At 38.3% G+C, this 23,646-nt stretch overlaps 1 protein-coding gene and 2 long non-coding RNA genes across 4 annotated transcripts in view; 2 read left to right on the top strand and 1 right to left on the bottom strand.

Moving 5' to 3' along the window:
• On the top strand, nucleotides 1–15,044 carry LOC115359614 (uncharacterized). The gene is made up of 3 exons (XR_003928259.1): nucleotides 1–92; nucleotides 3,024–3,165; nucleotides 14,829–15,044. It is a non-coding gene; the product is annotated as an uncharacterized LOC115359614 (long non-coding RNA).
• Nucleotides 15,030–17,812, bottom strand: LOC115359621 (uncharacterized). Its single transcript, XR_003928261.1, has 3 exons — nucleotides 17,744–17,812; nucleotides 16,604–16,650; nucleotides 15,030–15,201 (listed from the first exon to the last, which is right to left on the bottom strand). It is a non-coding gene; the product is annotated as an uncharacterized LOC115359621 (long non-coding RNA).
• Nucleotides 15,610–23,646, top strand: part of hap1 (huntingtin associated protein 1) — a 23,485-nt gene continuing 15,448 nt past the window's right edge. The window contains exons 1-2 of one of the 2 annotated variants that reach the window (XM_030052097.1): nucleotides 15,610–15,682; nucleotides 21,502–21,962. In XM_030052097.1, the coding sequence (XP_029907957.1) occupies nucleotides 21,764–21,962 (199 nt within the window). In that variant the 5' untranslated portion in view covers nucleotides 15,610–15,682; nucleotides 21,502–21,763. The remainder of the gene's footprint in view (nucleotides 15,683–21,501; nucleotides 21,963–23,646) is intronic. The other variant, XM_030052089.1, reaches the window with a different exon arrangement.

A 23,646-nucleotide genomic window follows, 5' to 3' on the forward strand; every position in this document is an offset into this window, starting at 1 on the left:
CAGACCAACCGCTCTGACAGATGAGCTCCAAGTTTGCTGAGGGGAACTGCACAGCCGACGACGACCTTAAAAAACTCGAACTACGCTAATATGTAAGTTTCAACTATTTTTCTTTTACTTTTACTTAACTGACATATTTAATAGACAGTGTCACAACTGTAGACTCGTATTGTAGTCTGCTGTTTGACCCGGTTAACTTGGTGAAGGGGATTTTCCATAGACTGCAGGGTGGGATCTCTCTGTGGAGGGAGTCTTGTTGGGATGGATTCAAATTTCCCTGGTTTTAATGTCATCGTTTTAATCTAACGTTACTTACCTTTCCACTAACTTTGAATCGTATTGAATTATCACTGAGCTGACATGGCTCTTGAAACTCGAACGGTCCAAAATAAATGAAGCAGCTGTACTTGATACCGCTTCTGCACCAGTTTTAAGTTATAAGTTAGCTTAAACTGTGGCATGAAGTGACGTGACCTTTATAACATCGTATTGCGAGCTAATCATCAGTTTAGGGGAAGCTACTTTGAAAGCATAGCCTCGCAAGTTACTGATTGCTTCACACTGAAAGAAGTCGAACCACAGCAGAGCAACCACAGGGGGAAATCTAGTTAGGTTAACTAAAGCCACAGTACTTAGAAAAAGTAGTTCAATGTACCAAGCAAAAAATGATTAATTTAAAAATGTACACTTGATGCAAATTTGTAACAAAATATAATACAAAAATGTTCTTCAGGTCATACATAAGCCAAGAAAACCTCTCTGATCATAAGAAAGTGCAAATAATGTCAGGCTTTAGTTTTGTATACAATGTCCATTAGACAGACACCTGCCTTCTAGACACTAGGGGCCAGGTGGGGGTACTGCACCAAGCAGGATTACTCAGGTAGCCAGGTAACGTGCATCATACCATGCAGCAGCCTCTCTTACAACAGTGTAAGTCAAAGTGAGAATCACACAGCAGAGACTCAGAGAAAGTAAGTCTGTAGTTGTCACATGGTGACATTGGTGGTGGGAAAACAAGATTGAATGGCACCTGTGTGTGTGCACCACAGATTATACACAGTTGCAGATTTTGCACACTGGATTTTCATTCATTTCTGTGGAATAGACACTACATTACTCAGTGGAAATCACTGATCACACCCTCTAACTGTAACGTCAAAGGGAAGTCAGGCTCAAATGAAATGAGTGGCAGTTTTTTATCCTTAAGGCAATAAAGCCATAAGGATAAATTTACTGAATTTACACGGAACTGTCTCTTTCTTTCCTGAAAGGAAAAGGATGACAGGAAGTCTTTTGGAAAATCTTACTATAATGTGATAGAGAATGCAACAATTTTACTTATATTTGATATAAAGGTGGGTTAGCTCTCTACAGCCCGATGCTTGAAAGCTACAGATGCAATACAGCACTGAAATAAAGTTCTTTTACAGTTTATTCTAGTATGATGCAGCTCTGTGAGCACCTTTAAGCTCAGTGACAGTGTGATCAGCTGGTTTTAGTTGACACACTTTTTACTATCATGTCATCTGTTTAAAATGTTTTTTTTTTCTCTGTATGCTTAAATCAAATTTTTAACCTCAGAAAACTTCATTTGCTCTTTGTAATTGTTTCGACCAACTTATCTGGCAATATTGTTCAAATCTGCATTGAACTATTTGGCTTTATTTTCATAAAAACTTCAGTCACACACACAGTTACGACTCCTTTAGTCACTCCTCAAAAAACATTTTGTGAAATCATTCCACTTGTTGGTGGAATGCAGAATTGGCACCTTGAAGAGCAGACTAGTCAGAAGAGGAGAGATTTGGCCAAGCTGAGTAATGTAAGCTCCTTGTTTTTTGGACAGCTTCATGTTTTATGTAATGGAACATATTTTAGCTGTTTTATATGATAACATCATGACTGTATCAGGTTTCATGTTAGCTGTTTAAAAACAGCTACATAACAAACTCTATGGCCCTTTTGTGTTATGAAGCCCTCAAAGAAGACCTCATAACATAAAAAAGGCTTTATGAACATGTACTGTTGATGTCTCCATATATATTTTTAACAATCTGTAAATGTCAGTGGTACAACTGATTAAAAAAGGTCCTTACATCACTGGTATGACAGTGTTCATTGCTGAGAGCTGAGAGCTTGTTAGTAAACAAAGTATTCATCTTTTCTTTGTGATCATATGCTGTCTGTATCCTCATTTTCTGCCTGATTCTACCAACACAGTGGGTTATTGTCTCCAGTTTTTAGCTAAGCCAGATTTAACAAGCATATTAGCCCCCAAACAGAAGTGGTTTCTGTGGGCTGCATGTTAAGCTAGTTAGCAGTGCGACTGTGGCACAGAGACTCAAGCCAAATCACTGTTTTTTATCCAGAAAGTAAATACGTGTGTTTTAATTGCTAAGCCGGGGATGCAGTCAAAACTAGTCCTAATCCTAAGGATAAACATGCAAGGTGATCTTTTCCAAATCTTAGTTTTATATAGAAAAATACCAAGAAACATCTAGTAATCCATAATAATGTTAATGAAATAGCAAAAGATAGTTTTGTAAAGTATGAAAAGGCTTTTAATTAATTAATGTTATTTTTCCAGTTTCAGACAAGCACTAATCAATCACTGATTAATGATTAGCTGTCAATCAGTGACGAGCAGTGCTGGAGAGCAGACCTGCCAAAGCCTGAACTACAGTAAAGGCATAGATCTGATTTGACTATTATCTAGAGCTCAGTGCTTCATGGTATTTGACTAATGGAAATGACTGAGGGTCTGCAGGAACAGGGATATCTTTGGAACAGCATTACAATAAGCTATATAAGAGCTGACTCACACACCTCTCTCTCCTTTTCTTGTTTTCTCCTGCTGTCTGTAAGCCTGTCTTCCACTCTTTCTCTCTCTCTCTCTCTCTCTCTCTCTCTCTCTCTCTCTCTCTCTCTCTCTCACACACACACACACACACACATGCTGTATTAAACACACCCTCTCTTCATGTCCCTCCCCCCTCTATTCCTCTCTCCCTCTCTGGCAGGACAAGCTCCACACAGGACAGTGGCTGACAGGAGAAGCAGCACCAGCAACAGAGATCATTAATTTGATAGACTCACAGAAAAGGAGAGAGAGCCCTAACTATACAGAACATCCCATGCTAAGAAAACTACTACAGCAACACAGTAAGTCTTGAGCATATTTAAAGAGCTATTCCACTCTTTTTGTCTGTTAATACCATGGCTGGCAGACCTATGCAGTGTTATTAGCATTTTTTTTTGCATGCTGTTTTTTTTCCTGTGCTTCTGTGCGTCCACTGTACCTGTGTTGATCAGCCTTTTGCCAGCACAGAAGCCGCTTCCTGTTTGCCTTTCTCCCCTCCCTGATATATTTCATATCCTTATGAAGCCCGACTAAACAAAAATGACATTGTGTTTTTGTGACTGTGCCGGTGTGTGCAGAAGTGGAGAGTTTCTGAATGACTGAATACAGAATGCTGTGGAGGTCTGTTGATCATTTTAGCCTTGTAAAGAAGTAAATCAGTCATGGTTATTCATTTTTGTTTGCTGGAGGCCTGTCTCTATGTTGGAAGCAGCTGCTGATTACATGTCCAGAGGCAGTTTCAATATAGATTTTAATCAAACATCTCTTGCCAGACTTGGAGAAGTAATAGAGACTTCTTATTTTTGCGTATTTCAGCTTATTATTTCAGCTTTAAAAGTGCAATTGTATTAGATAGTTTAATATATAAGAGGTTGGCACTCATGATAGAATATGAAATGCAATGTTGACTTCATGCCCATTTAGATTGATTATTTAAAGTACTTGGAATTGTCTTTTGAACTGACAGAAGCACTTGGAAATATGGAGAGCACTTTGTCTAGCTTTCATTTCAAAGCATATTAAAGCCTATGAACCAAGTCAATACCAGCATTTTTGACATGCAAATATCAGTGTTTTCAGTACATACAACTTGATCATTCTGTAACTCAGAGTTTTGATTTCATTGCAGGCCTGTATAGTATATTTAAATACTTGAAATACAAATTTCTGTCTTTGTTTACTTATTAATGTTTGTACTATTTGTTAAATAAAGGCAGTGTCTGCTGATAGGATTTCTGTTTTGCTGGGGTATCAAAACAACTATTGAGAAACAGGTATAAGCTCCCAAAATTCTGGTATGGTGACATCGTTATACAGTACATTGCACTCCTAGGTATGAATTGTAATTTATTAAGGATGCATACAATACAGCTGAGCAACATTTTAGCCTAGTGTCTGCTTTTGTGAGTAAATAGAACATATGGTTCAGCTTGCATTAGTTACAGTAGTTGTTCAAATGTCTTACCTGTGGCTGGTGGCTTTTTTTCTTTTTTTATAATTATTTAATTTTTTTTTTTTTTTCAAGATGATTGGGAGTCACACATCATATGTTGTTTTTGTCAAGTGCTCAGATCCCCCAACTTTTCAGGGAGGGTGTTCAGGTAAAATATGTGTGAATGAATGTCAGGAAACCTAATGTGTAACTAGCCAATCAAGAAGAGTTGAGAATAGTAGTATTGCTGAAGCTGTATCTAGAATAGCCTCGCACTCCAGATTGTCTCAAGTCCTTTGAGCCCCTCTCAAATAACCAGTTTCCTTTACCCTCTTCCTCACAAAAATGCTGTTCTGTGAAGCCTGAAAGGTCCTGCATCCAATCTTACTGGTTAGTTATCCGGCTTTTAGGTTGTAGTGACAGGATTTTAATTTGATGAACAGTGATTACAGCATGGAATATTTAGTTTACCTTGCATCTTGGTCTCAGGGGAATTTCTTTTCAAAAGGTTATTCCAATCAGTAAATCAAGAGACTGATTGTTTCTTGCATAATAGCCTAATTTGTATCTCTGTATCAAACAAGTTTTCAAAACTGCCCAACAAAACTTTATTCAGATCTTGAAGAACCATGACGTGATTAAGTTTGAACATGAGTCAGGTGTTTTGACACTGAGGGTTTGCTTTCCCCTTATAGCTTTGTTGAGCCAGGTTTGGTGACCAGTTTTCTTGACTGAACATAGCAGATTGTGCCTGAGAGAGTGAGTGTATGGTATTTGCAGCCACTTTCTCTTCACATGGAGCTGGTGTCTAGATTTAGCTGCTCCAGTTGTCTGGGTGACAGTGGCTGGCTATAAAGATAACCAGTAGGTTAAAGATCTAGAAGGTCCTCTTGTCTCCCATGCTCTTTTTATTTTTCTTCCCACCCTTGCTGTTTCCCTGGCTTCCTGCTTGTCTCTTTCTCATGTCCACACATGTATACCAGCTTATCCATAACTTAGGTTTGTAATTGTTCCTGTAAATCATTTGGACAGGGCCCATCTGAACACCACACTCTTTTTCTCTGTCTCCAGTTCTTTGTCCAAGCCGCCAGTTTGTCTTCAATATGACTTTCCTTGATTTTCCAAGTGCCTTTCACGTGGCAGTCCTCTGTGAATGCACTGTATTTGTTTTGCATCATATCCTGTCTTCTATTGTTATGGTAGGCTTGATGTTTGCATTGTTTTGACCTTTGCCTTATTTATTAAAATAAATAAATAAATAAATAGAAAATAAGCAATTGCTTCTTGATAATATTATGTTGAAATTATGTCTTTGATTTGAGCAATTTTTAAGGATTGCTGTCTTTCCTTATAACCAGTGATGTTATTAATTCTAATAAATAAGTTATCATTTTAGACTATAATGAAGATACGGTGAAATTTAGAATGATCCTTGTGTGAATTTGTGGCTCCCACTTCTCTGCTGTGCCTCAGTGCCCTTTGTGATTACTACCAGAGATTAATATACCTGTCATTTTATGATATCTTGAGTAGTACCTTCGGTTTGTTAATGGTTAACCCAGCAGTAATCTGAATACAGCTCCATGGCGGAGTTTGATGGTCTGTAACAGTCAGTTGCAGTATAAATGAGTTCATGATGTCATTTATGGGATTATAACTTTAAATCTCATGCAGAGTTTTCACCATAGGGATGGTTTTTGTGGCTGTGCATTATTTGTCCAAGGAGGAATCATACTGTTGGAATAATAATTTCTGTTGCTTAGCCAATAAAATTCTACTAAATATTTGAAAAGTATGATGATGTCTGTCTGACTATGACCATAGTTAGACAGACCATATAGCCTACCTTATGTTGTCATATGTTTACATGCCTTAGTTTGATTAAATAAATAAAATATCAGCCTGAATTAGGGATGCACTGAAACGATACTGGCAGTAATGGTGGCGATCCAGATGTAACCCAGGACCCCGGAAAAAAGACGGGTTGCCCGGGTTGTTTTGACCCCTTAAGGCTTTACGAGGGTTAAAAATTAAAATTAGAAAATGCTATTGTTGTGGATATTACTGGTGGGTAAAGTCTATTTGCTAGTAGTTGATAGTGCATTGCCCAGTTCAAATAAATTGCTTTGGAACAAATTAATGTTTTTTGCATATTTGTACGTTTTGTGTAGTTTACATTTATGTCATGTAAATTTGCACATAATGCGAATAACAGCATTGATTAGAATAAAAATAAATAAATAATAACAATCTACAGAAAAGAGCTCTGGCATTGAATTGGTATTCGGTATTGGCCGACACCAAAGGTCTAAGCATTGGAATCGACTCGGAACTGAAAAAAGTGGATCATGCATCCCTCAGAATGAATGGTGAGTCGTCACTGATATTGTTCCATGAGCAGCATTGGCTGGCAACATGGAAAGTCTTGCCAAACCAATTAAACTTCAAATTGCAATTTGAGTGGAGGTCCTGTAAGTGTAAGTGATGCGGAGTGAGTGTATACGTGTGTGTGAGAGACCTGTAGTGCAGAGGTTCTGGTAAGTATTGCGTATTGTTTGTGCGTGATGAACACTGGCTTATCTCTAGAACATAACAGGAGCACATAGTGATGTCATTTCACCCTGTAAGGCGACTGTGTCCAAATATTTAATCCAGCCTGATCTTTGGATTGTGACTTTTTCCATGTAGCAGTCAGGTGACAAATGCAAGGAGCAATTTGAAAGTTGATGCCATCTTCTTTGTTAAAAAAAAAAAATGGACACAAGGCATGGTGGGCATGCGCTGTGTAGAAAAATCATCTTACTGTCTGTAGGTTTTGTTACATTTTATTTTAATTTGGTTACCTGCTGCTTGCAAATCTAAAAACGATTGGAAGCTGATTTTGTTGCAACGTTTGCAGTATTTCTGCCAGATTGGGTTAATTTGAAAATGGAGTCGCAAGTGAAACAGAAAATTGTGGAGTGTGGTAATTTGAATGTTTACAGCGGCCAATTAAAAATTCTTTATTGTTTTATTACAGTATAACATTAAAATTGAGTGTTTCATGAAACTGTGTTGACCCTGGTAATGAATATCTGGCAACTTGTAAGGCCATGTACAGCGGGAACAGGCAGTGCTTGGACCAGATATCACCAAAGCTGAAGAATCAAGCTATAAAAGCTCTTCAAATTATAATAAATAACAAGTTTGATAAAGTCAAATAAAACAGATAAGTTTAACATTCACCTCCTGCCTATTGTTAAATTGTTGCAGTGTTCTGATATTTTAAGTTTTACTCTCTAGCATGGGCCATTGGGCCATGTTCACACCACTACCACTGTGTGTTGCCTATGTTAAATCCTATGAGAGACTGCCATTAAACACTCAGAAAGCAGTCACTCTTTTAAGGATGGCCCAAAAAAGTGCTGTATTTTTTAGTTTTTAGTCTTCTGTGTTGAAACTAGATCAACTTATTGAAAAAAACCTTGAAACGTCAACTGTTTTTTTTTTTTTTTTTTTTTTTTTTTTAAAATTTGCCAACCAATTGTGATGTCTAGATTGGATACAGAACTTTTTTTTTTTTTTTTTTTTTATAGTTACAGTGTGTCATCAACAACACTGCTGGTTTTATTTATCAGCCTGCAAAGCCTCTTGGCATTTGGCAGATGAGAAAAAACTCCATGTGAGCATAGCTTAAGACTGCCCCTTCTACTCCACCATCCCTCCTGATAAATTAAGAAAAAAATTCAGCACTGTTTGGGTGGAATTCTACTTTGTAACAGTTGGAGCCTTTTAAAATTGATTAAAGTATTAAGTACAGCAATTTATCATCTAATGCCAAATATCTTTTTGTGCTACTGTTTATATATCACACAGTAATGTAAGTTGGCTGCTAACACTACTATTATAGTTTATGCTAAATGATGCTGGATACCCTATAAAACATTGCTCTAATACAGAGTCGCTGAACTCAGTCTTCAGAGCTATCCTGTGGCATCTAATCACTAAATGACCGCTATCATCCAGACCCCATGTGTATTTTATCCTCCAGTCTGCCTTTGTTGTGGTTTCTGTGTGGCACACTGAAGTTTAATGAGTTCAGTCACTCCCTCTTCCACACATTGAGGATCTTGGATGAAAGGCCTTGCCACTGAAAACAAGTTATCATCGCTACTTCATTGTGCCTTTGTGGGATTGCAATACAATATGCTATTTAGGACTGTACTAAGCAATCTTACAGGCATCACTCTGGACCTTTTTAATAAGTAAGAGAGAACATAATCAAAGGTAGCCTCATTATCTTCTCATTATTGTTAACCCTCTCCTGTTTGACAGTTTCATAATCATAGAGAAAAGTTGTAGGCTCCTGTGTGAGGTATGAAGGCAAGTCTTTCCTGTGTGGACTTTTAGTTTCATTTGTGGGAAATGAACAAATAATGTCCTTAAATGTCTTCGTCTTTCCCTTATCTGAACTCTATCTTACATTACCGTAGGCTCTTGTCATAGTTTAGTGCAAGACTTCTTTATTGAAAGGTCATTTGATAGTTGGTCACATGACCTGGTAAGAAGACAGGAAGTGCTGTTAGAGTTGAATGAGTGGAGAATTAATGTTGATAGTTTTCAGTTCCACCCTATAATACAATGTTTCTGCTCTGGCATTGATTCAAATGGAATTACTTGTCAGGTCCTTGTCACATATTAACTATATACTGAAAGGTTCATAGAAGCTATTTTTTAAGCAGACCCTGTTCAGTTTGCATTGATGGGTTGTGGTTTTAACACGCTGTTAAAATAAAATGTTAAAAAAATAAATAAATGTTGAAACAAAGGGAGAGGTTTCATTCAAATTGTGGAGAAAGATGAGAGACTCAGCTCAATAGCATTGATATTTTCCTTTAATCATGACCCACTTTTTCTCTAGTTGGACCTGAATTTGCTAATGTGTTCACATGTAAAGTTAAACTGATTTGCACACATAATAATGATATTTTAATCTTAATTTCACCTCACTTTGCGTCACTGGACATTTCTCTTCACTTCATTTCACATTACTTCATTTCAATTTATTGTCCTTTGAAGGGAAACTTGTTGCCACATCTTTTAGATTACATAATTACATAAAAATAGCATCAGTAACAACAAGGTAAAGACATGATGGTAGGACACTAGTGATCTGATTCTCTATTAGCATCTTTTCAAGATTGATTTTAAAGGTTAAAATTTGTAATGGAATGGAACTACCCTTGCCAAGTTTGTGTACCCATGTTAGAAGTACTAAAGAGGCATTTGTTCAAAAGATATCAAAGAGATTTTTTTTTAAAATCACGAGGTTGTGAAGCTGTAGCAAAATAACTCAAACAAGGGTTTATTTGGAGGTATCAAACTTTGCAAGTTGTGACATGAGACTGACCATAAGTTTTTGTGGTGAGTAACATTTTGCATGTATAGTCAAGGATATATTAACAGACTGTGGTCGCTAAATCATACTAAAATGCACTGATTGAGAAATAAAATGGCTGAATTTTATTCAGTTGGCAACTTTGAATGTCATAAGCTGTGACTTTTTTGACTGAATTAGCCTATGTGTCTCTGTCATCTTGTATACATAGCATTTCACATAATAGCAGTTAAAGAGGAGCAGCCAAGTACACGAGAGGTAGCCTATTTACTCTTGTTTTTTTTTTTTTTTTTTTTTTTTTTTTTTTAAGCGGCATTTGCTAAACAGGACTCCTAATTACTTTAACAGGTTTCCATTTCACTTTATTTCATCCTTATCATTTACTGCCTTTTGTAGTTGGTATTTTGTGATCTCCATATAAAAGATAGGTACCAAGTGTGATACTAGGTCCCAGCTATAGTGTGTTACTTGGCCTTTGCTGCACGCACAAGCTTCTCACAGTTTTACTGTTTCCTCGGCAACGACAAGTTCAGAGTTCTAGATCCCCTTCAACCAATTACGGAACAGATCAGCGTGCCCCTCCTGCGATGCTTGGCAAGCTTGCAGAATGTAATGTATTCAGTCTGGGAGTGACAGGGTGGATGGAAAGTGTAACCAAACAGTGTCTTTTTCTTGCCCTTCGTCCTAGACACCCATTGCTTAAATGTAGCCCTCTTCACCAAACCACCTCTTTATCACCACCAATCACACTCTCGCTGTCTTTCTCTCTGTCTCTCTCTTGTCCCTCCTTCTCCGTCTCTGTCTCTCTCTCACCCTATTATCCCGTCCCTCACGCTCCCTCTCTGTCCTGTGTGACTTCACTCACGTACACACCTCCTGGAAGGGCATTGTTTGCACAGAGCACCAACATACGGGCTCTTCGGTCACCCTTGACTTCAGCGGGTTCAGTCCAGTTCATACTCCAAGGTCAAAGGCAGAATTGTCTGTTTGGGTTACACAGTTACAGTTTGAACGCCACTTCAAGTTAGACAGAAGCAGTAGCCTTCTTGGTTCATTTGAGTAATTTTATTAATTTATGTGCTTAATGTCTCGTTGATTTCAGTTGCAGTGCACCTTCAAAACTCTTGTGATGATGTTTTAATCCATGATGGTATTTTAATTCTGTTTTGGCCATTTTTTTTCCATGGGTGGGCTAATCTTCTCCGTGGCACAGCTTTGCTCTGGAGGAATGATGCAGCCGCCAATTACACAGCTGACAGTTTGGGAATGTTCCCTGGCATTCTGCCTAGCACAGCAGAAAGAAAGAGTACAAAGAGGGAGAGATGGCTAATAATTATGTCCTCTAGTGCCACCCCAAAAGTGGTTGACATGGTCCCGCTTGGCTGGACAGTTAACAAACCCAACAGTGCACTTTACATGCTGCCAAATTGGAACTGACAGAATGTTAATGTGACAAGTAAAGGGGTGAGTGTGTGTGTTTGTGTGTGTGTTTATGTGTGTATGTATGTGTGCATGCATAACTTTTGTTTTGTGTGTTGTGTGTGGGTGTGCTTAAAATAAATGATTATTTTTTAAATTATGTATCTTAGCTGTATTTCTTTACAGTATATATGTGTACATGTCATTATTATTTCTCTTTTTATCATTTTTATCATTTATCTATCTGTCTATCTATCTGTCTATCTATCTATCTATCTATCTGTATATCTATCTGTCTGTCTGTCTGTCTGTCTGTCTAGTTTTAAAGGCTTCATTACAGTTAAGGGATGCAATTTCTCTGAACTTATTAGACTCTTCTAGGTGCTCTGTTATTTGTCTCTACCTGTTTGTTCACCTTATTCACATCACTAATGATTGTTTATGAAAAATATCTTATATAAACATTTTGTGAAAGCACCAACTGTCACCCCAACAATATCGTTCCAGTATTGATTTCAAGGTATTCAGTCAAAAATATTGTGATATTTGATTTTGTCCATATTGTCCAGTCCTGGAATATTCTTTTATTGTTATCAAAGAAATTGCTGACATCTGAATATAGGCTAGTATTGTTTTATTGTGGGTAGCTGTAAATGATACCCTCCCTGTGCTCTGTCCTAGACTCCACACATAAACTGATCTGTTGCCAGTTATTGTCAGTCTGATAGGGTTGAGTATAAAAGCTGTATGCATGTCACCTGACCCCTCTGACAGCTGTAATATAAGAGAGAGTGGATAGATGGGGAAAGGTTGGCCACAAACCAGCACACTCAGCTGATTGAAGGAGCTGCACAGTGGAGTGGAGAGCAGGGTAGACTGACTTGATAAAAGGGAATGAAAAGGGGTGGTGGTGGTGGTGGGGGGTCTACAGTGGCTTTCTTCTACTGTACAGATGTGTGTTCATGTGTGTTGGTGCTCATGTGTTGCACTTGCCATGCCAGTTCAGCATTGTATTATATGGGCCTAACCCTTTGTCCTCTGACCAACATGTGTTATGGACAGCCGAAATTCAGCCACGGTGTGGAGTGTCCTTTTGTTATCCTTTGTTTAGCGTGAATTCATCTGCAAGACAGCATAATACGTGGTTATTTGAACTCTGTGAGAATATTATTGAGTGCTGGCCTGGACAGTAGGCCTTCATTGAATGAGTGGCATCATTTGTATAAATGTCATCAACATGTCTTTGTGTATTCATGTGTACGTGCATGTGTGCATGCATGTTCTGACCCTGCTATTTAATATGCTGTCATCCCTCCGCAGCCATTTTCTCTGCAGCAGTACACCAGAGGGTGTACAGAATCGGTTACACATTGACTCTGCATATTGTGGCTGACATGTTACTTTATAGATTAGCCTATAAATTTACAGACACTCTGCTGCTGGCTTTGAAACAGCATGATTTGCAAACAGCAACCAGCTTCAGTTGGCCTCTTACAGTTTGCAAATACAGCCGGTTGCATTCATAATTAATGGATTATTGAAACTGTACCTTTTTAACTAGTTATTATGACTTTTAAACATGCATGCATCCTTTTAAAATTTCTTTCTGGTATTGATGATTATATTTTTATAATTTTGCATGTTTGGATGTTTTATATCCTGTCAGCTGCTCTTTGTATTGCTGTTAAATGAAAATTCTCTGCATCTGCATGGAAAAGGAAGATCTATCTATCTAATGGTGCCAGGTTTACTGCACAGTTCCGTGCTGCCTCTTGCTTTAATTCAGTCTAGTTCAATTCAAACTTTATTTCAGACTCAGAGTCCGGATAAAATAAAAAAATAAATAGGATAAATAAATAAAATGAATAGAATAAATTACATACAAAAGCACAATAAAAAAAGAACATCTATTTATCTTGAGCCAGTAAATAAATTTATACATGAGGTTTCTTATAACAGATGGGAAAGTGAGACTCCTGCAGTCACAGGCTTTGACTTGCACACTACTACAGGTCTCTTAGGTAATAGTCTCATGGCATCATTTATGTTACCTGAAGACCCTGTAAGCTTGCATTTCTGTGGTTTGATCACAAGTGGGCAGTATATGATGGTGTACAATATGCTCTGAACAGGGACTTCTTCACTCCTCATGCATATATCATACGGGGTTGCCTATAAATATCATCATTATCTGTCATTTGTTCTTTTATAGAAATTTCCAATATATTTTACCGTGATACTGACACCAAGATTATTATCAGACAATTTAAAGTCATTAAATTTTACACATTTGTCCTCTTTGGTTCTACAGATCATGACAACACTTTGCAATGTATATGATATCATGTTGCACACCAGAGTATTATCAATCATGCACCAGGTATCACAGGCTTTCAGTTGCTTTGATAGATCATCGGTATATGGATTAAAAAGAACCAGGGACAAAATTCCCTCTTGCTTGAAAGCATTCCTAACTTCAGTTGGGGTTGAGAAACAATTTCCCCATTTTACTGGTATAGTCTGGTGGACATACCAATAAGCCATAATTCTTATAATGTATTAGGACACCCCTCTTTGAATAAATTTAACAAACAACTTTCTCTGATCAAAAGCTTTGGAAGCATCAATAAAAATAAAATACATCGGAGATGATGAGTTTTGACCTCTGTATTTGTGTGTTCATGATTTTCTTTAAGACCTACCATATATACACAAGTCTGTGTATATATGTTAGTTTTAAAACCAAACTTGTTATCAGTGGAGTTAATACATTTATTTAATTTATCCAGGGTCCTTTGTAAGACCTTTGCTGGCTAAAGCTATGGGCCTGTAGTTATCTAGGTTACATACTTTACCAGCTTTCTCCTTAATGCCTGGCACCATCAGAACAGAGCACTGTGTCTGGTAAAAAGCCATGAATCATAACACCAGTAACACTAATAACATATGGCATATTTTAGGTGATCAGCAGTAACATGGTCAAACCACTTGCTTTGTTATCAGACAGCTAGTTTATAGCTTGGTATAATTCATGGTGACATAATCACCATGAATCATTTCTCTAAATAACTGTGTTTTTAGTGTTATACATACTGCAGTATTTTGAGGAACTTGATCTGTGTGTAGCCTCAGGCTGCTGTAACTCTAGCTTCTTGACCCTACAAATACAGGCTTGAGGCCAAGCCTTGTTTTGTTTGTAGTGAAAGGCTCTTTCATCAAACAAATGGTGTAATGTTGAAAGGGTTCAGATCTTTTACAAAATGCATGCCTTCATTTCGATTACATTACCTTTTAAATGAATTATTGGTCAATTCTGGAAAATATATTTTTGTTCTTGGATTTCTTTGAAAGATATGTTATTTTACTCCAGGGCAGTTTGACTTTAATGTTGGATTTTCATTAAATTACATTCAAATGAAGTGGGATAGTCCTGAACAACTGCAGGTCATGGGGCCTGTGTGAGGGGTTTAGTATTGTTCAATATCTTTTCTTTTTTTTTTTTTTTTTTTCCTTTTGAAGAGGCTTTTGTGTGTGTTGTGGGCTACAGAAGTTTTTGTCACAAGTGGGACTGAAAAACTTCTCAAATAAAACAAAGTATATCAAAGTACAGCAAGTATATAATTTCAGTTGTTTTATAACTTTTTTTGATAGTTTGTCTGTTATCACAGAGATTGTACATGTATTTCTGTAAAATACTAAACTGTCTTTCTTTCTTTTGTTTGTTTCTTTCTTTCTAGCTTGGTCCATCTCTTGCACCATCACACTATCATCACCTGATGCCGTGGAATCCTGTGTTGTCTCCCTGAGCCACTGGGGACCCTCAGTCCCAGAGCGGGACATCCAGCCCTGAATTCAGCTTCACACTGAACCCTCTAACCCCAGTCAAGCTGTCCCACCGTGCTTCATCTCCCTGCTTCTCGCCTCCTCCTCCCTTTTCTCCTTTCTCCAGGCCCCCACAGGCCCACCTGGACTCCCAGACAGCCTTCTCCCTCCATGAGGGGCAGAGGGAGGCATCAGGGGCCCTGGATGTGGACCCCCTGCCTCTTCATGTTGCTTCACCGGGGAACCTCAGGGGTCCAGGACAAAGAAGCCGAGATGTGTCCACGATCACTGGTAGGTAAAACAAAACAAAACAAAACCCTCACTCATCTCTCAACAATGCACTTATGTGATTACACCAAGCTTCAGAGGTTCATAAGATTTTATCTCCGATGGCCTCACAATGGTGGTGTGCACTGGTTAAAGTGTTGCAGAAAAGTTGTGTAGATTTGTACAGTCAGCAGAGGGCAGCATAACATTTAGAAGACATATCATCTTACATCTCATGTCTTTCCTTTCTCTTTCTTCCAGACTTGTGCACTTATTAAACTCTGTGACTCTCCCTCTTTGTCCCTTTACTCAGACCTTTGTTCCGACCTGCCAGAGTTGGAGATAGTGAGCCTCTTATCAGAGGGCAAGCCCAATTACACTCTTCGGGCAGATTGTGTGTTTGGATACGACCATGACGACTGGCTGCACACCCCTCTGCTGCCCCCAGAGGCTGCGCTGGGCATCACAAATGAGCAGATTGAAGAGACGTTTAAATACTTCTGTGAGTCTTGTTTTTTTTTTTACATTTAGAATGTTGCATGTAATATATTATGATGGACTTTCCAATATCGGCGTCTGTGTTTTTTTGTTGAATTGAGGCTCCACACCATGTTCCTCACATGGCTTTTTGAGATTTCAGGGATTGGGTGACTCAGTCGGCATGAGGTGCTTAAGCAAAAGTGGGCACTACAGTTTGATCCCTATTTTATAATGAATATTTGTCACACCTTTTCCTCTCTTGGCTATGCTTGGTCACCTATATATTTTTTCTTAGTTTAGATTAAATGTCAAAACTATCCAGAAAAATTCTTAAACAGATATTCTAGGCACCAAGAGGTTTCACAGTTTTTGGGGGATTTAATTTTGTTTAGATTAAATGCCAAAACTCCAACAAAGTGCTCATAAGAGATGTTTTAGAGCTGAGCAATATCAAAATCCACACTTTGTCTTATGACTCAAGTAGCCCAAGCAAACCCTAACAGGCATTGTCTGGTAGCTTATTGTAATCAATTTAGTATAATCTAATGAGTTTAAAGATGTTCCTTGTGTCTCTCAAAGGGAAGTAAATGGGAAGATAAAGTAGGTGTCAGACCAGTTTACCATGTTTCTGTTTATGTTATTATGAGCTTTCTTTTTGTTATTCATCTGGCACAAGTTCACATAGCACACATGGTAGAAAATTAATCTGTCTACTTTGCTTGTGGGCCAAGAGGTGTGTCACAGCAACTTAGTGTCTGAAACTGGCTAAGCATATGTAATTAAGCTTTGTTTTCTGTTGTTAGTACAACAGGAAACATTCAGAGTCCTAAAATTACACCTCTGAAGCACCAAGTGTTTGGACATTTCCACAGTCCTACAGTGGCATTTCTAAAGGATAATAATAATAATAATAATAATAATAATAATAAAAAAACGATCTCACCCTATTTCCAGAGCAAGGAAAATTGAATTGCCCAGTAGCTTGGATATCTAGAGATAGAGATCAATGTGTTATTTTGACCAACATAAGATAGTGCCAATACAAAATAGCGATCACATAACTTTAACTGGAACTGTTGTAGTGGAAGACAAGAAGGTGATAATATGGATACATTTTCTAGGTGTCATTTTACCGACTGAAGAGAAAAGTATTGTAAGTCAGACTGTGCTAACATTAAAACAGCCAAGACTGCTCACACTTGGAAGAGGTTTAGCGAGAGTTGACTGGTAGGTGATGACAGAGATGACATTGCTGGTGCCAGATGTTGGCTGTAGTTTGATGCTGTTGAGGGCATCATGTTCTGCATATTGTGTTTAAGACTTTAATTAATTAGTCTTTGCATGAATTGTTTCTGGTTTGCTCCTTCAATACCTCCTATGAAATTATAATATGCCGTAGTTTCTATGTGGAATCGTTTGTGAAAAAGTTTCATATTTGGCTGGTAAAAATATGTCTGGCAGGCAAATTTTGTCGGTTGATTGTGGAACCAGGGTGATGGTCCCTATATCAAAGCTGTGCTAGTGTCCAGATGGCCTGTGTAACAATGTGCACCTCTGCTAATGTCATTTGGTAACATCCTTCATAGATTTTGGTGTGGCCTTGTCTCAGGCAATAAGCTTGTTTTGAAACGGAGAGTTGAACATCTCAATCTTACAGACTGTGCCCTACTCTTGGCTTAAATGCATTATTTATGGTGTGTCCATAAAGTACTTATTCTTACATAAAGTACCACAATGACTATGCTCTATAGTGATGGATTATATATACTTTGAGCCTCAGGAGTCACAGTTGGGATGCAATCCATCCCTTGTCTTAGGCTAATTTGCTGCTGTGCTCAAGCCATGGAGGTACACAGCACCACACTTGTAGGGAATGATTGTATTAATTTAAACCTCAGCTGCAGCATTAGGATTTCCCTTATGTTCTGTGTGTGAGCTTGTTTTAAACACTTATGTGCTAACTGAGGTTAAAGAGAGCTTGGACAATTTTATAAACTGTACATTATATTACTTTTGATTTGAAACACATGCGCAGCATATTGAGCATACTAAAACATTTCAGTGAAATTGTTAGAATACTGACCTTCTACGATGTTTATGCAATTACATTGCCTGTGCCCATGCCCGACTGTGGAGCTTAACCTTCCCCACATTCCGTCACACCCATGAGCCACAGGTGCCAAATATCACCAAGCTGATTACCCGGCTGCAACTTAGCTTCTTTGCTCTCAAGCTCCACAACCAGCAGATCCTAAGAGCTTGGTTGTTTATATGACCTCATCCATGAGGACCACCAGTTGCCACAGCAACCTCATGGCTTTATAATTAGGTGCACAAGTTGTCTAGACTTACAGGGTGATTGGAAGTTCCCTATATCAAAGCTGTGCTCGTGTCCAAATGGCCTGTGTAACAATGTGTACCTCTGCTAATGTCATTTGGTAACAACCTTCATAGATTTTTGTGTGGTGCCTCAGGCAAAAGCTGAGTTTGAAAATGGAGAGTTAAACATCTGAATCTTACAGACTGTGCCCTACCCTTGGCTGAAATGCATTTTTTATGGTATTTACATAAAGTACTTGTTCTTACATAAAGGATCACAATGACTATGCTCTATAGTGATGGATTATATATACTTTGAGCCTGTTACAATACTGACCTTCTATGATGTTTATGTAATTGCATTGCCTGTGCCCATGCCCGAGTGTGGGGCTTAACCTTCCCCACAATCCATCATACCCACGAGCCACAGGTGCCAAATATCACCAAGCCGATTACTCGGCTGCAACTTAGCTCATTTGCTCTGGGGCTCCACAACCAGCAGATCCTAAGAGCTTTGTTGTTCATATGACCTCAGCCATGAGGACCACCAGTTGCCACAGCAACCTGTAATGGGTTTATAATTAGGTGCACAAGTTGTCTAGACTTACAGGGTGATTGGAAGTTCCCTATATCAAAGCTGTGCTAGTGTCCAGATGGCCTGTGTAACAATGTGTACCTCTGCTAATGTCATTTGGTAACAACCTTCATAGATTTTGGTGTGGCCTTGTCTCAGGCAATAAGCTTAGTTCTGAAACGGAGAGTTGAACATCTGAATCTTACAGACTGTGCCCTACTCTTGGCTTAAATGCATTATTTATGGTGTTTCCATAAAGCACTTGTTCTTACATAAAGGACCACAATGACTATGCTCTATAGTGATGGATTATATATACTTTGAGACTCAGGAGTGTCCCTATTTAAGGGTGTTTTAATAGTGATAATACAAAGTTAATGCAGTGAGTCAGTCAGCGATTGCGCACAGTGTCCACTAGTGAGTCAGTATCTGTCTGGTTCAATCTGGAATGATATCTCAAGATGGTAAGGATCCTAGCTCTGCGGTGCTGTATGATGCAGGTTTGGCTAGCATGTGTTACCTTTTAGCCTACATGGTGTTTGTCAGTGCTTAATATTCTACAAAGGTGCAAGTTGAAAGTAAAAAATAAGGGACACTGTATGAGCATGTGTGTATCAACCAATCAATTTCACTTTGTTATGCTTTGGGTTATAGTGATAGGATTTCATGAGACTGTATGGCTACCCCTGTATGATGGCACAGTAGCTGTTAGACTACACTCAACCAGTGCTTAAGCCATATGTTCTTATCCAGGAACAGGACAGACCAACCTGGCCGGTGCAGATTGTGCCATATTGTGCTATGCTGCACTGTTTTACTTTGAATTGTGCCATATGGTGTTGTTTGTTTTCTTCTTTTCTGTACTCTGCTTATCCCTTCCTTCTCTCTCTCTTCCATCTGTTATTTTTTTCTTGTAATCTTTGAGTTTCACTCAGGTCTCCTGTAATTGTAATATTATCTCAGTTTTGGTTTTAGGTATCTTCATTTGGGCATCCTTTCTACTGGTTTCTGTTATCTTAAATATCAGTTTTACACAGCTGCTGTATACCGTTATGTTCCTAGTAATAGTTGCTGACTTAAAAAAAATCCAGCTTATTTCTGTATCAGGCAAGATCTAGTAATTGCAAATGGGCAAAATTGTTTTTTTGCAAAGTGTCTGGGAACAGAATAAGATAATATTGTCTGCATCTACATTATTATTTGCTAACAATTGGTAATAGGCCTAGTTAATTATTATTAGATTTTTAAAACCAAAGTGAGTTAGTGCTGTTGTCTATAGAGGCCAACCGTAAGTGGTAGAAATGTTATGCCAAATTCAAGAGAAACATTGCTTTACAGCCTCAAGTAGTTATAGGTAAGGCTGGCTGGTAAGTGACATTGACTTGAGTAAACGTTTGAGACAAATTCAAGGTACATCTGATTGAAGTCTGTGTCATGCAAAACCACTGTTTTGCAGCACACAGTACATGACAAAATATCCATAAGTTAACACAAACTCAGATGTAGCTCATTTCTGTGGTTATAGGCTATGGGTGAAATATGTTTGATCCTTACTTATTATTAGCTAATAGATAAGTATTAACAATATGTCATTGTTGTGCTTCATGTCCTTAGATGTTGTGTATCAAATTCGAGATTGCCATTGGCCTGTCAGGGTGTGTGCTTAGTCAAATATTGACCAGTGATATCAGCTCTCAGTGAGCACAGGCAAGACTCATGTTAATGAAATGGCATCTCATGTTGATACCAACCATATCTCCAAAAATAAATTTTGCTCTTACATTCAATGATAAAATTGATGTAGTTTATATTAACAAGCGTTTGATAAAATGAAACTTTTTTCCATAAAATATATATATGCTTTTTTTATGCATGCCATGCTTATAGTCCAGATTTTTCTTGATGCAATGAATGGCAAATGCCAAATCACTGCTAAAAACTGCATTGTGATTCTGGGCGGAGGGCTGTGCTTCAGTTGTATAAAATGCACATATTTAGGTGTGGTGACTTGAATTTAATGTATTTTTGTGTTTTGTTTAATCAATAAAAAAAAAAAAACACAGAAGGACAACTGAGTGATGGTGACAGTTATGTTGCCACTGCGTCTTGCGTGCAGTACTTGACCTGGAAGAGGCTGTCTGAGAGTAAAAAATTGATGAGGAGGTTAATATTTGATTGAACACTTATGTGCCTGGGTAGCAAGAGGAAGGGCATGAAACAGATGAAAACACGATAATGAAGAAGGTAATGACTCACAGTTCACTGGAAATTGATTGATTGGAATTGGATTAGTTGTCTTAACAATATAACATTTTAGTCCATAAGCTTTCTGTTCACAAAGCCTCATGATGCTCAAACCAAATGAATTAAATTACTTTACTTTGATTTTACAGTTGTTGAGAAATTAGATCCAATCAATCAAGTATTTTAGAATAATAATTGAAATTGGCAGTGGTTAATCTTTTCATAGGAATTACATAAGAATTACATAAAATGAATAGCTTGAATCAAAAGTCTGATGTGACCTTTTCAAGGTTTGTACCAAAGACAAAACCTTCAGATAAATTTACTGCATATCTCATTCTCTCTCTTTAACCCCAGTCAAAACATATACAATCTCAGTCTGTGTATGCTTCCATCTGCCTCTGTAAAGGGAGTGTGGCTCAGTCTGCACCAGTATTACGTATGGACAGCAACAGCAGTCTTTAGCACGGCAGGATCATACCACCTCACTGGATTTCACGGGGGGTGGCCTCGCTTAATGCAGTCTTCTGTTAAAACAGATTAGCTTTCCTAAACTGAATTGTGATTACAGTCACGTCCATTTGATACTTAACTTGACCTTTTTGGACAAGGTCATTATTATCAATATTGTCTTTGTTGCCTCTTGGCATATCTTTTTCTTCCTCCTCCACCCCTCCTCTTTCTCTCCTCTTTTTCCCCCTCAGTAGTCCAGCGTGGCCAGGTGAAAGGAGGCAGGCATGACGACAGCTGCCCTCCTGGTCAGAGGGATTACATATTAACGTCAAGGCGCTCAGATTCTCTCAGTAATAGAAACACAGCTGTAGGTACCTACTAACATAGGCTAGTGGATACTGTTTTGCCTGCATACAGATCACAGGCTCTTTGTAGAATGGTTTCAGAGAAAACCCTCATGTATCACAGTCCAGTTTGCAGAGAATAGAGGCAAGGACGCAGGGAATTTAGAGGATGGACAGAGGGACAGAGAGCGATTTCTCCCTGATCACCATGGAGGTGTGGAGTTCCTCAGCATCTGAAGAAGAAGATGAAGAGAAGAGCAACTTCAGTGGTGTAGAGGAAGTGATAGAGGTGGTGGAGAAGAAGCAGCACAACAGCAATAACAATAACAACAACAGCAATGACATCCTGTGCAAGGAGGTGACCCAAGGTGAGACAGTGAGTGATGAGCCTGAGGATGAATATGAGCAAGGCAGGCGGGGTGCAAAGGCAAAAGGGAAAAAAAATCTGTGATTTGGACATGCCTTGCTTGAAAGAGTAAGATGAAGTAGCAAGTAAAGAAAAAATAAGATGGAAAAGGTTGTGGTAAATATTGTGCTCCTTCCGATTCTGTGCCTATTCTGTCCTTTGGTACATTTAATTTTACTGTCAGTTATGCACCAAGGGCTTTATTGCAGCATTATGTCATTGACAACGTGGCTATACAATTGCATGATCTTTGTTATCTGACTACTAACTTTGATACTTTATGATGCAGTCCATGTACTGCCGAATGCACTGGTGTCATGCTTACATCACAGAAAATATGATTAAGTATTTTTGGTCTGTGCCTCTATCTGTATGAAATTTCTTATATTATGTGAATAGTTTATCATCAAAGTGCTCCAAAACATACAGACATTTCCTAATAGCACCTGGCTTGTATGTCTGCTTAGTGTGGTGAAGGTCACTGAGGCTGTATGTGTTTTCATACACTCTGCAGCAGTGGCTTCAAGCACTGCACACATGTCCTCAGTTGTTAATGACTGCATTTTTACTGTATTTTGTCTGTCTGTACAGATCTACTGTATTGACGTCAGCACAACAGAATTGCGGAGTAGTAGTTGGAAATACTATATCTCCATTGTTTGATTTTTCCCCTGGTATGGCATACTTACAGACACATGCTTGGTGTGCTGTTTTTTAAATATTCAATAGGTCAGCTGTAGTTTTGTTCTCAGTGTCAGTTGAAAAACCGAATTATTATTAATAATGACCTTATTGTCTTCCTGCAAAATAACTGGTATCAAATACCCCCAACCCCATTTCAAATGACAAAATTTCAGTGACAGATTAATCATGTTACAGTGTTTCAAATTTAATCACTTGATTATAATTAAAAGCTTGTGCATTTAGGATTTCTAAGGATATTACCACACTTTTAACAATGTGGTTAAGGTGAACCAGGAGTCTCCTCTTGTCCCACTGAACATGTGGCGATCTGTGCCTAAATCGGCTGTTGGCTCGCATCCGTTTGGCAACTGGTATGACACAGGCATCTCTCCAGAGAAGGATGGGACGTCCTGGAAAATATGCTAGCCTCTGTGTTATACAACAAAATAAATAAATTGGATTTTTTTTTTTTTTCAGTGCACGCGCAGTACAGCTGTGTACTGTATGGATATGACTTCATTCCTAAAATTGTATCTGAAAGTGTGATATGCAGTGGAGTTGATTGATGATGTGTTTAGGCTGTAGCTTTTCACTTTGCAGTGATTTATCGAACAATAACAGTGTTGGTTTTTGCTTTGTATGTAAAGTATTCTTATGTGGAATTAATATTCCAGTTACCAAATGTTTTAGTGCTGTGAGGTATTCATATTGGGGTATAGAATATGCAAAGGGTATGGGTATCACATACCTGACCCAGTTCCCTGATGGAGGTGGGGATGAACGAATGTCTGTACCTGTTCTTTTTCACCTGAGGGGCACATAAACGCACACCGGATGGTAACCATTCTAAAGATACACCAGACAGCATCAGGGAGATCAGTGAGACAGGTTTTAGCTCCAGTCAATCTTGTAAAGCAGGCACCTTAAGAACAATAGAAATCCATATAGGATCAGCCTGACTC

Source organism: Myripristis murdjan, chromosome 1, assembly GCF_902150065.1.
Source record: "Myripristis murdjan chromosome 1, fMyrMur1.1, whole genome shotgun sequence".
Classification (NCBI taxonomy): domain Eukaryota; kingdom Metazoa; phylum Chordata; class Actinopteri; order Holocentriformes; family Holocentridae; genus Myripristis; species Myripristis murdjan.